General features: G+C 40.9%; 1 protein-coding gene across 1 annotated transcript; it reads left to right on the top strand.

Moving 5' to 3' along the window:
- The first annotated feature begins 14,375 nt into the window (after nucleotides 1–14,375).
- LOC125952234 (uncharacterized) lies at nucleotides 14,376–15,245 on the top strand. The gene has a single exon (XM_049681585.1). It carries the CDS (start codon nucleotides 14,420–14,422, stop codon nucleotides 15,032–15,034), a length of 615 nt encoding a protein of 204 aa, XP_049537542.1. The 5' UTR covers nucleotides 14,376–14,419; the 3' UTR covers nucleotides 15,035–15,245.

The raw sequence follows: 15,245 nt of genomic DNA, 5'->3' as shown, positions 1-15,245 counted from the left end.
CCGGACGTTTGCTCGACGAAGAGAGGGAGAAGTTTTCGTCAAAATTAATTCATATCGCAGTCACAACAATCTATAATCAAAACCATAACAATCTAACATCCCAACTCCAGAACCCACTTGCGCAATACAGAGGAAAGAATTAAGATGTGTACGGTTTGTTTGAAGCTAAATTTGGTCGCCCATTGTTTCGTTCTATTATGTCGCAAGACAGATTTCAAAAGATTGAAAGTGCATTACGTTTTGATGATGTCGATAGCCGAAGACAAAACCGTAGCACCGATTAATTCGTTCCTGTTATGAGGGTTAGAAGATAGCCAAGGGTTTAGGGAATACAACCCTTGTGAGAATACAACCCTTAGAATACATGCAAGAATACATCGTTTAGAGAAAAGGGACTATCTCAGTAACGATAGACGGAAAAAGACGTGTGGTTTTTAGGTGTGCGAATATCAGTGAAATAAAGAAGTGTAAAACAACCGACTTTATTCACAATCATAACAGTGGCGACGAGGATAAAGAATGGATAAAAAATCCAACCAACCAACGTTCCCGGAGGCTGCGATCGCATCGCCTGGCCGGACCATATCCCCGACCGGTATGCCTCGCGAACAGAGCGCAACGAATAATCAAGAGCCACAAGTTTCGTCATCTAGTCAAGAGAGTGCAATGCTGCAGATAATCCAAATGATGCAGCAGCAGCGACAGCAACAGCTAGAAATGTTCAAAATACTAATGAAGAACCAACTTGAGACGCCGGGTAAGACCCTTTTGCCGATAATTCCAGAGCAGCTGATGGAGATGCTGGCATCTGCAATGAATGAGTTCCGCTACGATGCAGAAAATAATTCAACGTTTGCGTCATGGTACAGCCGTTATGAAGATTTGTTCCACGAGGACGCAGAAAGGCTTGATGATGCTGCCAAAGTAAGGTTGCTATTACGAAAAATTGGCCAGCAAGAACACGAGCGCTACACCTCGTTCATCATGCCTAAGCCCTGTCGAGATCTAACCTTTAGTGAGACAGTAGCAACCTTAACAAGCTTATTCAGCACGAAAGAAACGCTGCTGAGTAAAAGATACAAGTGCCTACAACTAGAAAAACGTCCGGGAGAGGACTACACAGCTTACGAGTGCAGGGTCAATAAGGCATGTGTTGAATTTCAGATACGACAGATGTCAGAAGAACATTTCAAATGCCTAATATATGTGTGTGGTTTGCGAGCAGAAAAAGAGTCAGAAATACGATCAAGGCTTTTGCTGCGGGTCGTAGAACGGGAGGATGTTACATTGCAGCAATTATCGAACGAATGTCAGCGCATTATAAATTTGCGTCGTGACAATGCAATGCTGGAAGCACCTACCCGACCCAGCGAGAAAATTTCAGCTGTTCGCCAACAGAAGGGCCAATTCCAAGAAAGGAAGCCAGCACCGAAATCAAATAAACATGAGACTGAAAAGAAACCGAATCCATGTTATGGATGTGGCAGGTTACACTGGTACAGAGACTGTCCATTTCGGATGAAGGAATGTCATAAATGTGGCAGGAAGGGCCACATAAAATCAATGTGTAGAAAATCAAACGACAAGCATCCGCAGATAACAGAGAGCAAGGCAGTGGAGGTCAACCAGTGCTCAGCGGAGCAACGACGAAAGTACATATTGGTCGAAATAAACACTGTTGAATTATGTCTACAGTTGGACACTGCAAGCGACATCAGTGTCATAGATAAACAGAGTTGGCAACAAATAGGCAGTCCTCAGTTGCGCAAAGCAACCGTAAGCCCCACCTGTGCTTCGGGTGATACACTCCACCTGATGGGTGAGTTTAAAGCTGAGTTATCAATCGAAAAACAACGACGAAATGCAGTCATCCGTGTTTCTGAACAACCGCAACTGCGTCTGCTCGGAACGGATCTGGTAGAAAGCTTTGAGCTCTGGTCGAAGCCAATCGATGCTTTCTGCTGCGCCATTTCCAATGCGCCCTCTACCTCCACGACGCTTAAAACTGTAAGAACCAAGTTCCCAGAAATATTCAGACCGGAATTGGGAAAGTGCACAAAAACAAAGGTTAAATTGGCACTTAAGGAAGGTTCTACCCCAGTGTTTGCCCGAAACGTCCAGTGGCATACGCTATGGTTGATGCCGTGGACCAGGAGCTCGACAGGTTGGAGGCGCTAGGAATTATAACCCCTATCGATCATTCTGAATGGGCAGCTCCAATCGTCGTTGTACGTAAAGCAAACGGCACTACCCAGATTTGCGGGGACTACTCCACAGGGCTAAATGCCGCACTCCAGCCACATCAATATCCACTGCCGCTACCAGAAGATATATTTGCCAAGTTAGCAAACTGTACGGTCTTCAGTCAAATTGACTTGTCGGATGCGTTCTTACAGGTGGAAGTCGATCCAAACTCCCGCCAGCTATTAAGCATCAACACGCATTGCGGATTATATCAGTACAATCGTCTACCACCTGGTGTAAAGATCACCCCTGGTGCTTTCCAACAAATCATAGACACAATGCTGGCGAACATCAAAGGTGTATGCGGCTATATGTACGACGTGGTAGTGGGAGGAGAAACAGAGAGCGAACATGACAAAAATCTAAATGCGGCTCTACAGCGAATTCGTGACTATGGATTTACAATCCGAGCTGAAAAATGTTCCTTCGGTAAACCCGAAATAAAATATTTAGGTCACATCATCGATAACCGTGGATTACGACCAGATCCAGCGAAAATTGAAGCCGTCCGAGAGTTGCCAATTCCGTCAGACATTGCGGGTGTACGCTCGTTTCTGGGAGCGATCAATTACTATGGCAAATTTATAGAGAATATGAGAATGCTACGATACCCACTGGATGAGTTATTAAAAAGTGAGTCCAACTTCAAATGGACTAACGACTGCCAGAAATCCTTCGAGAAGTTTAAGGAGATTCTATCCTCCAATCTGCTGCTAACTCATTATAACCCAAAACTGCCCATCATAGTGGCTGCAGATGCTTCATCTGTGGGATTAGGAGCGACAATCAGCCACGAGTTCCCGGACGGAACGAGGAAAGTAGTACAGCATGCGTCGAGGGCTCTCACGAAAGCCGAGCAGAACTATAGCCAACCGGATCGTGAAGGCTTAGCTAATATCTTTGCAGTAACAAAGTTCCACAAAATGCTATTTGGCAGACATTTCAAACTTCAAACAGACCATGCTCCGCTACTACGTATATTTGGTTCGAAAAAGGGCATTCCAGTGTACACCGCTAACCGTCTTCAACGATTTGCGCTCACGCTACTACTATATGACTTCGAAATTGAGTACATCGCAACGAATAAGTTCAGCAATGCAGATATCCTATCACGGCTTATAAGTAAACACACAAGGCCAGAAGAAGACTATGTAATAGCAAGTCTTAAATTTGAAGCAGAAGTCAAAACAATAGTGAGAAGCGCGGCAGCCGCACTGCCACTAACATTCGAGGACGTAGCTCGAAACACGCAGACGGACTCGTTTCTACGAAGAGTCTACAATTCTATCAAAAACGGTTGGGAATCGTACATACCCAATCGCGAGCTAAAGCCTTTCTATTCTCGAGTCATTCAGAGACAGAGAGTCATTGAGTACAGTGGATGGATGTATTTTGTTCGGGGAACGACTGGTCATTCCAGCACAGTACCAGTCGAAGTGTCTGAATCAGCTACATCGCGGACACCCGGGAATAGAACGTATGAAGGCCATAGCTAGCAGCTATGTGTATTGGCCTTCCATTGATGACGACATAGTCCAGTATGTTGGAAGTTGCACACATTGTGTAGCTGCAGCCAAATCACTCACACACGCAGTACCAGTGCCATGGCCTAAGGCGTCAGGCCCTTGGCAGCGTGTGCATATCGATTTCGCTGGACCCATTGATGGTGATCATTACCTAGTGGTCGTGGACTCATACTCGAAATGGCCAGAGATACTACGAATGCGCACTATCAGCGCCCTTGCTACTATATCAGCACTCAGAAGTGTTTTTGCCAGACTAGGCAACCCTGTCATTTTGGTCAGTGACAACGGTACTCAATTCAGCAGTGCCGAGTTCGCAGAATTTTGTGCTAATCGAGGTATCAAACATCTGAAAACGGCCCCACACGTCCAAGCGGAGACAACGGCCTGTCGGCAACGGCCGTCCAACCTCGCCGTTCTTCAAGGCCCAAGAAAGCCCCTCAGCGGTTCCAGGCTTAAAGGGGGGAGATGTTATGAGGGTTAGAAGATAGCCAAGGGTTTAGGGAATACAACCCTTGTGAGAATACAACCCTTAGAATACATGCAAGAATACATCGTTTAGAGAAAAGGGACTATCTCAGTAAGCATAGACGGAAAAAGACGTGTGGTTTGTAGGTGTGCGAATATCAGTGAAATAAAGAAGTGTAAAACAACCGACTTTATTCACAATCATAAAAGTTCCTATTCGAGATTTATGGTATCGATGGGTAGGTGGACTTCCAATGTTCTACTATTGCCATGAAAATGTGACAATTGACGAGCAAGGACGTTTGACGAGAGTTCAGAGGACGGTGTTCTTTTCGACAGTATATGCCATCTAAGCCGGATAAATATGGTTTGAAGCTTTGGCTAGCAGTCGATTCATCGAAAAGTTACGTTTGGAAAATACGTATCCGTATCTCGGTAAATTAGTAATCACTCCCGTCAGACTGGAAATCCCCAAAGAAACTAGGGCGAACAAGTCATTTTGGATTTGGTCGATGGCTTGAAAAGTCACAAAATTACAACTAATAATTTCGGTAAAAAACCAAAACATACACCTCAACCGATTCAAATAATTTTAGCGGTTATCCATTTCAAAAATTTGCCGTTAGATAACCGATAGAATGAGCCGGACACAGAAATACACATGGAAAGTGCAGGAAGGGTGGGGAGGGAGCGAGTACATACCTAGTATATCGCTTGTACCTCCCCCCGTCCCTGCCAGATAGATAAAAAGATGATTTAGACATAATAATTGTCCCAAAAACATACACATTTTCAGTTAAATATCTTTAAAAACTACATTATAAACGTTAAATAGTACTATTACAGAAGAGAGGAGGGAGATGCCAATACATTTTCAATGTCAAAAGATAATATTTGGGTAGTTTTTCGCACCATAAATTGATTTAATCTCATGTTTAAGGTTCTTGTTCATTCCACTGGTTATTTAACGGCTAAATTTTGAAATGTTCGGCCCCTAAATGTATGCAATTAGAATCGGTTAGCCTAACGAATCGGTTGAGGTGTATAGTTACGGACATAGTCGCTTCACGGCAGCAGCTTTAACGATCACCACCAACAACGACCAAGAAGATCGTCTAGACGCTACACAGCAGTTTCGCATCCAACGATCTTCAGACGAACCGAAGTCACGGACATAGTCGCTTCACGGTAGCAGTTCCAACGATCGCCACCAACAACGACCAAGAAGACCGTCTAGACGCCACACAGCAGTTTTGCATCCGACGATCTTCAGACGAATCCAGCCTAGACGCGATGTACCAGATTCGCGTCCGATGAATCATCCTGGGTGACGCGAAACCAGCCACATTTATGATCGAGTGACGGAAGCATCGCAGACGTAACCCGATCATGCTGACTTCCTGAATTCCCGCGGATAAGAATTAGATCATCGGATAGGACGATGACGTCAAGGTTAGGGAAAGTATAAATAGAGTCAGGGACAAAATCAGCTCAGCTCAGTTCTTCGCCACCGCTCAAACAGTGAACATCTCTGTAAACATCTAGTAGTTTTAATAAATTCCTTTTTTTTTAAAACAAACCCGTAAGAACAAACAACATAAGTGGCGCAGTCGAATAGGCCTTTTCTACACAAGGGAACAGTTACAGTGGAACGATTATCACTAAGTGACAAGTGCGAATTCTGGATCTCAATCCGTAGTGCCAGCAACACGTACTTTTGTCACCAAGTTTAATGAGATTGTGTTCGATCCGTAGCAGTGGTCGTCCGGTGCAGGATTCATCGAGAATTCGAAGCCGTCCCTCAACACGCAGGAGATTTGTGGGGTCTACGTCCAACGCAACTGTATCCGAGTGGTTGACTTCAGTCATTTGAGATTTGGAAAAGAACAACAGCAAAAACAGTAAAGGTGCATGCCTAAATTTCAACCCTTTCCTAAAGTTAAAAGTAGAAAGTTTGTAGAGATGGAATCAGTAAACATGCAGACTCTGTATGAGAGCATAGTGAGCATGCAACAGGAGCTCAATGCCATCAAACTGGAAAATAACCAGTTACGGCAACAAAGTGCAGCATTTCCACGGAAAGCAGCACGGCCGGATGTCTTTCGCATTCCGGATCCGATCAAAACTATGCACAGTTTTGATGGAAACAAGCGACAGCTTAACTCTTGGTTAACTACAGCCGAAAGAACCCTCAATCTGTATAGAAACAGAGTAGACGAGGAGGTGTACAACCTATATGAGCAAACTGTCATCAGCAAAATTGAAGGAAAAGCACGGGATACAATCTGTGTAAATGGAGATCCAAGAACATTTGAAGAGGTTGCTGTCATTCTGCGCGAATTATACGGTGACAAGAATGACATGGCAACCTATCTTACACAATTATGGTATTTGAAAATGGAGGATTCTCTCCACATCTACTATAAACGCCACAAGGAATTAATGCAGAATATGAAATCCTTGTCAAAACAAGAAGATCTTTTCAACCGACATTGGGAAGCAATAAACGTGTTTCTGGAAAGAACATGTTTAGCCGCATTCATAAATGGTCTGAAGGAACCATACTTCGGTTATGCGCAATCCGCCGGACCAAAGGACTTGGAAACCGCTTACGCATTCTTATGTAAGTTCCAAAATGCGGAACTTACTAAGAAACAAACCAATTCTTCAAATTTCCAATCCAAATCATTCCCTCAACCCAACAAGGGCAATCAAGTAAAATCTTTTACGAAACCATTTGGAAAACAATCAGATAGATTTGAAACCAAACAAAAACCGTTTTCAGACAAAAGAAAAATAACTCCAATGGAAGTTGACCCATCAATCAGATCACTACAAAGAAAAATCAACAATCATAACACCACTAACAACGAAGAAATAAGCGTTGACGCACCTTCTTCGGATTCGGAACAAGATAGCGTTGAGGAGGTAAATTTTCAGATTGCCTATTCCAGAAACAAAATGAAATAATAAATAAAAACGGATTACCGTACATGATAATAGCTCTGCCTTCGGGACACAAAGCTAAAATATTAATTGATACGGGTTCGAACAAAAATTTCCTTAACCCACATCTTATTTCCGAATCGTCGCGAATCTCTACTAATACAATTAAAATTTCCAACAGAAATGGTGAGCATTATGCTTCACAAAAGTTCATGACAAAACTATTTACTACCAATGTTACATTTTACCTATTCAAATTCCATAGTTTTTTTGATGGTTTGTTAGGATACGAATCATTATCAAAAATGCAAGCAATTTTGGATACCGGAAGTAACGTTTTAAAGTTACCTGGAAAAAGTATTAAATTGGAGCTAAAAAAAATGGGACCACCCGACGTAAAGATGAATGCTCACTCCGCAAAAATCATAAAAATTCCAGTATATGAACAGAATGGTGATGTAGTATTACGACGAAAGTTAAAACTCGCAGACATTATTGTACCTTCAGGTGTCTATACAGCAAAAGACGGATTCATTACGTCAATAGCTATGAACCATGGGGAAGAAATTGCACTAAATTGGATTGAACCAATTAAAACACAAAAAATTAATGAGTTCATCGAAATTAATTTCTCCTCTTCAACTAATCAAAATGTAACAAAACAATCAATAAAAGATAACGATTTAGAAAAGCTAATTCGTACTAAGCATTTAAATTACGAAGAGAGAGTCAAACTACTTGAAATAATTAAAAACAACTCAAGAATCATACAAAAGCCAGAAGAAAAGCTCTCCTGCACAACTTCAACCAAACATGCTATTAAAACAGTGGATGAGATTCCAATCCATACTAAAACATATCGTTATCCGCATATTCATAAACCTGAAGTAGAAAAACAAATTAATGAGATGCTTGTTGACGGAATCATACAACACTCAATTTCACCCTGGACATCCCCTATTTGGATAGTGCCAAAAAAAAGTGATGCTAGCGGAGAAAAGAAATGGAGAATCGTTGTAGACTATCGCAAATTAAATGAGAAAACAATTGATGATAAATTTCCAATTCCAAATATGGAAGAAATTTTAGACAAACTGGGAAGGAGCGTTTACTTCACAACACTTGATCTCAAATCAGGATTTCACCAAATCGAAGTCGATCCCAAAGATAGACCAAAGACAGCATTTAGCACTGACAAAGGTCATTTCGAGTTCATTCGAATGCCTTTCGGACTGAAAAACGCACCAGCGACATTCCAACGTGCGATGAATTGTATTTTAAGTGACTTAATAGGCAAACGATGTTTAGTTTATCTTGATGATATTATCATCTTCGGAAACTCGTTACAACAACACCTCGATAATTTAAATAAAGTGTTACAAAGACTAACCCAAGCTAATCTTAAAGTACAGTTGGATAAATGTGAATTTTTACAAAAACAGTGTGAATTCTTAGGTCACATAGTTACAGAAGATGGTGTTAAGCCAAATCCTAATAAAATTGAAAAATTTTTAAACTGGCCTCTGCCCAAAACCACCAAACAAATCAAAGGGTTTCTCGGACTAATTGGTTACTACAGAAAATTTATAAAGGATTTTGCAAAACTAACCAAACCATTAACAAGATGCTTAAAGAAAGACTCAAAAATTATCCATAACGACGAATTTAAGAACTGTTTCAACGATTGTAAACAATTGCTGACATCAGATCCGATATTACGTTACCCTGATTTTGATAAACAATTCATTCTAGAAACAGATGCAAGTGACTTTGCACTGGGCGCAGTTCTATCACAAAAATTTGAAGATGGAAGAGAGCATCCTATTGCATACGCATCACGGACTCTTAATGATACCGAATGCAATTGGTCAGCTACCGAAAAAGAACTTGCAGCCATTGTTTGGGCAATAAAACATTTTAGGCCATACGTCTATGGCACCAAATTTCAATTACGAACCGATCATAAAGCACTAGTTTGGCTAAGACAGAAAAAAGACCTGAATCGAAAGTTACTAAACATGAAATTAGAATTAGAAGAGTATGAATTCGATATCACCTATAAAAAAGGTACTCTAAATAGAAATGCAGACGCACTTTCGAGAATAGAACCTGAAACATTACATACGGCAGAAATACACGTAAATGATTCAGACATGACACAACACTCAGCAGATACGGATGACAATGACTTTATCCCATCCACAGAAAAAGCGTTAAACGAATTCAAAAACCAAATAGTTTTGAAAATCACCGATCAAGACAGAACTCAAGCTGTAACAATGTTTAAAAATTATCATAGAGTCATCATTGGTAAACAAGTGTTCAGCCCAGGTGTTTTGATTAACATTCTAAAGGAATATGCCTCACCAAACTGCGTTAACGGTTTGTTTTGCGATCGGCATACCCTGTTAAATCTTCAAACGCTTTACAAAAATTTCTTCGCTAGAGCAAAAACATTCAAAATATTCTGGACAGAGAAAATCCTAGTAGATATCACCGATGAATTGGAACAAGATTCTATTATCGAAAGACAACACAACGCTAACCACAGAGGTATTAATGAAACTAAACTCCATATTTCTAGAAAATATTTCTTTCCAGGTATGAAGAACAAGGTCACAAAGTTTATCAACATGTGTAAACTATGTCAAAAGGCTAAATATGAAAGACGACCATACAAACAAAAATATGAACTGACGGCAACACCAACGAGACCGTTGGAAATCGTTCATATGGACATCTTCATTATCAGCAACAACCATTTTTTAACCCTCTGCGATAAATTTTCCCGGCTAGCAACAGCTATCCCCATAATCACTCGTAACACAGTGCATATTATCAAAGCACTGACTTTTTACATGGCAAACATTGGAAAGCCTTCCCTTCTCATAATGGATCAAGAAGCATCTTTTACTTCGACAACTGTAAAAGAATTTCTCGAAGAACATGACATAGAATATCACTATACAAGCGTAGGGCAGTCCTCTTCCAATGGAACCGTAGAAATTGTTCATAGAACAATAAGAGAATTACATAACATTATCACCAATAAAGAATCTACAAAACATCTTTCAGATAAAGCAAAAATCAATCTATCCGTCGCTATTTACAATGATAGCATTCACTCTCAAACCAAATTAACTCCTAAAGAACTATTTTTTGGAGTTCGAAACGAAGATCCAATCCCAGAAGACCTTGATGAAAGAATTAGGCAAAAGGAAGAATTTTATAAACAATTCTGTGAGAAACAAAAAATAAAGAAAGCAAAAGATTTAGAAAAACTTAATGAATCCAGGGAAGAACCAGAACAATTTCTTTCTGAAGATGTCGCTTTCGAAAGAAAAAGAAACAACTTAAAGCATCAAGAAAGATATCGAGAAATTACAGTTGCCGAAAATAAGCAAACTAATATTATAGATGAGAACGGAAGAAAAATCCATAAATCCAAACTTAAGAGAAAAAGGAAATAACAAAAACTAATATCATTCCATTTTACTATTATTCTTTTACAGAAAGATGATCTTACTCCCCGTTTTTACGTATTTAATCTATTTTGTGTCAGCAACTCAATTTTATATGTATGATCTAAATAATACCAATTTATTTGCTTTAAAATTGGGAAAAGCACTAATAATTGAGGATTATCATATTATACTACATGAGTTCAATTTAAACAAATTCGAAGCTATCCTCAAAGAATACGGCAAAATTGTCAACACACTTGACACATTTATTACCTCAACGAATTCTATAAAAGGAAACAAATTCGAAGAATACAATAGCCTTGTCCAGGTTCAAGCAATCCTGAAACACAAATATGAACAAGCAATTTCCATGATGGAAAATTTTGAAAACAAGAAAATCTCAAAGCGGTCTATAGAGTTCCTAGGAAGTATAATAAAAGACATAACAGGGAACCTCGATCAAAATGATTATGACGTCATCAATAGCCAGTTAGAACAGATTAGAAAAGCCAATAACATTTTGATAACAGATAATAACGCTCAAATTAAAATCAACAGTGTATTCGAGCAACGAATAAATAATCTAACAGAGATAGCGCACAAACAGGCAATTGAATTTCATAATGTCATAAAAAAGGCAGGCCTTAGCTTAGACAGTCAAAAAGTGATCAACAGGAGACTACACTTACACGACGTCATCTTCACATTGGACAACGTTCGAAACCAACTAGACGTTATATTCGAATCCACACAACTGGCGAAACTCGGAATTATCCATAAAGCATTACTGCAGCCCCGAGAAATCAATTTTGTACTTAACATACTTAGCGATGAAGGAGTAAAGATTACATCGAATATAGAAGCCTATGAATTCTTGGAAACAAAAACAGTACAAAATAACCACAAAATAATACTGCTCATAAAAATTCCAAAATTCAGACACGGAAATAATACTGTGATCCAAATTGAACCGATTCCACATCAAAACAAAATTCTCAACATAAACAAAAAGTACGCCATAATAAACGACAAAGAGACGTACTTAACAAATAATTACATTGCACTGGAAGATTACTTCATTGTTAAAGCAAACGAAATTCAAAATGTAACTGACAATGAGTGTGAACACACACTGCTAAAAGCAGAACCGAGTAATTGTGCTTTCACGCAACATTCAGATATTACAGAAATAATGCGAATAGCCAACTATGGAATACTCATCAAAAATGCCAAATCCGTAACCATCAATAACACTTGCGGTTATGGTTCTCGAAATCTCATCGGAACGTTTTTCCTTTACTTTCGAAACTGTACAATCTTCGTGAATGAACAAAAGTTCGAGGAAAAACAAATGCAATACACAGCAAAACCCGACATTATTCCTCTCAACGCAGTCCACATTGAGGAAACGGAATTTCGTTTAAACGATATTCAGAATCTTACAAGATTGCATATTGTCAACCGAGAAAAAATCAATCAGATCGAAAGCACCAATCAACATTTGATTTTGCACAATATTACTAGTGGAATCGTAATCTTTATTTTAATCCTTTCAATCGCATGGTGTATGGTAACAAAAATTGGGCAAATCCAAAGAAAAATCACCATCAGAGTACAACCTAATCTGACCCGAGACGGCTCAACCTAAGGAGGGGGAAGTTACGGACATAGTCGCTTCACGGCAGCAGCTTTAACGATCACCACCAACAACGACCAAGAAGATCGTCTAGACGCTACACAGCAGTTTCGCATCCAACGATCTTCAGACGAACCGAAGTCACGGACATAGTCGCTTCACGGTAGCAGTTCCAACGATCGCCACCAACAACGACCAAGAAGACCGTCTAGACGCCACACAGCAGTTTTGCATCCGACGATCTTCAGACGAATCCAGCCTAGACGCGATGTACCAGATTCGCGTCCGATGAATCATCCTGGGTGACGCGAAACCAGCCACATTTATGATCGAGTGACGGAAGCATCGCAGACGTAACCCGATCATGCTGACTTCCTGAATTCCCGCGGATAAGAATTAGATCATCGGATAGGACGATGACGTCAAGGTTAGGGAAAGTATAAATAGAGTCAGGGACAAAATCAGCTCAGCTCAGTTCTTCGCCACCGCTCAAACAGTGAACATCTCTGTAAACATCTAGTAGTTTTAATAAATTCCTTTTTTTTTAAAACAAACCCGTAAGAACAAACAACATAAGTGTATATATTGGTTTTTTACCATAATTTCTTCACCACGTACAATTTGAACTTTTACGAAATAAGATTACCCTATTCGGCACTGTTCGAAAGAACAAAGCTTTCATTCCGCGGAAATCGCTTGAATTCAAAAATCGTTCAAATCGAATCGAATGTTCAAAGCGTTGCACGGTTGAAGACCGAAATGCAATAAAACGATTAATATCGGCAGGAAAGATGTATCGGGAAGTGCAGGATATTATGTGCTGCTCTGCGAAGAAAATAGCAACTCCACTGAAATGGAATTCCACACCCGAAAGTCGTGGAAAAAGGCGCGCAACAAGCGCACAAACTGATCGCGAGATAACCCGAACGGTGAAGAAAAGGCACAAATTAGTTCTTTGGCATTGAAAAAGAACTGAACTTGTCTATCAGCACATCAACGATAAGGAAACGTTTGCGGGAAGTAAATTTGTACGCCAGAGTGCCGAGGAAAGTACCTTTGCTTAAACCAAGACACATTCAAAATCGAATAATGTTTGCCAAGTCCCGGGTCAATTGGCCACTTACCAAATGGAGGAATATTCTTTGGACTGATGAGAGCAAAGTGGAGTTGTTTGGATCTGGGGGACAGCGAAAGTTTGTGAGACGTCCCCCAAATACTAGAACGAACCCCAAATTTACTGTAAAAGTTAAATTTGGAGGAGCCAAGGTTATGGTATGGGGCTGTTTCTCATACAGCGGTGTAGGTCACATTCACCGTATCGAAGGCATCACGAATGCTGTTGGATATGTCGATATCTTACAAAATATCATGCTACCATATGCGGAAAATGAATTGCCGCTAAAATGGGTCTTCCAACAAGACAATGACCCCAAGCACACCAGCAGACGTGCAAAAGCTTGGTTTCAAGAAAGAAAAATTGACGTAATGGAATGGCCCGCACAATCCCCCGATCTCGATCCGATCGAACATTTATGGACGGACATAAAAAGGGCTGTGCATAAAGCAATGCCAAAAGATTCTGAGCAGTTATGGGCCACAGTAAAGGCAGCATGGTACCAAATACCAACAAGCTGCTGCCAAAACTTAGTGGATTCGATGCCACGAAGATGTGCAGCCGTTATAAAAAAACAAAGGCTACTAAATACTGAGCAATTGTCAATGCTTTCTGTTGGAATTATGGCAACCGATAGCATTCTATAATAACCACGGAATTATATTATCGTGTATTGACAGACGACAAATAAAGAAACGGCAGTTCGCCAAAAGATCCATCGCGAAGCGCACACGAGTGTTCACGATCCCTGCGTAATACCCCACTCAGCTAACAGGTTATGGGCCCAGACCCAGAGTCACACACAGCTAAGAAGCAACAGCAAGATCTGGAAACAGCACGAGAACAAGTGCCAGAACAAGTGCCGGAACAAGTGCTGGAACAAGGGACAGATCAAGTACAAGTGCAAGTGCAAGTGCAAGCGTAAGAACGAATATCGGAACAAAGAAACGTGTGTGAAGTGATGGCGTTACAAAGCGGTGTAAACGAAGCAGTGGGTGTTTTCGGGCGAACCAACACTCAAGGGATGCCAGCGATCGAGAGGCTGAAAGGCAGAGAAAATTGGCGTACGTGGAAATTCGCCGTACGCACATACCTTGAAGTGGAAGACCTCTGGGAAGCGATAGAACCAACCCCGAAAGAGGATGGAACACCGGCTGAAGTAAACCCGCGAAAGGATCGTATCGCAAGAGGAAAAATAATCCTACTGATAGATCCGGTGAATTACATCCACATTGGAGATGTAAAAACAGCGGCAGAAGTTTGGAAAAAGTTATCAAACACTTTCGAAGATAGTGGTCTGACGCAGCAGTGGTCGCTGTTACATAAATTGATAACCACAAATCTAGCTAATTGCGCTTCCATGGAAGCGTACGTAACCCGCAGGATTGAAACCGCACACCAGGTAATTGGGATAGGTTTCCCGTTAACCGATAAATGGATAGGAATGTTGTTGTTGGCCGGTCTACCTGACGAGTATAGACCGATGGTGATGGGACTGGAGATAACAGGCGATTTCATTAAAACGAAACTGCTCCAGGAAACCGAATTAGTGAAAGCAGAACCGGCGTTAGAGGAAGCGAGCGGAAGCGAGACACGAGTACTTCAAGAATCAACTGCAAGCCGTGAGATCAGAACGTAACCCTCCGAAAAGGCTTCTAGATTACATTGTAGGTTTGTCCGCGAACGTGATGGAACCAAAGACATTGGAAGAAGCGTTAGAGTCGGCAGAATCATCACCATGGAGAGCGGCCATGGATGAGGAAATCAACTCTCACACGAAGAACGGAACCTGGGAGTTGACACACCTTCCACCAGGAAAGAAGGTAGTGGGGTGCCGATGGGTGTTTAAG

The sequence above is a fragment of the Anopheles darlingi genome, chromosome 2 (assembly GCF_943734745.1).
Source record: "Anopheles darlingi chromosome 2, idAnoDarlMG_H_01, whole genome shotgun sequence".
NCBI classification, from domain to species: Eukaryota; Metazoa; Arthropoda; class Insecta; order Diptera; family Culicidae; genus Anopheles; species Anopheles darlingi.
This window is presented reverse-complemented; position numbering and strand designations above follow the sequence as displayed.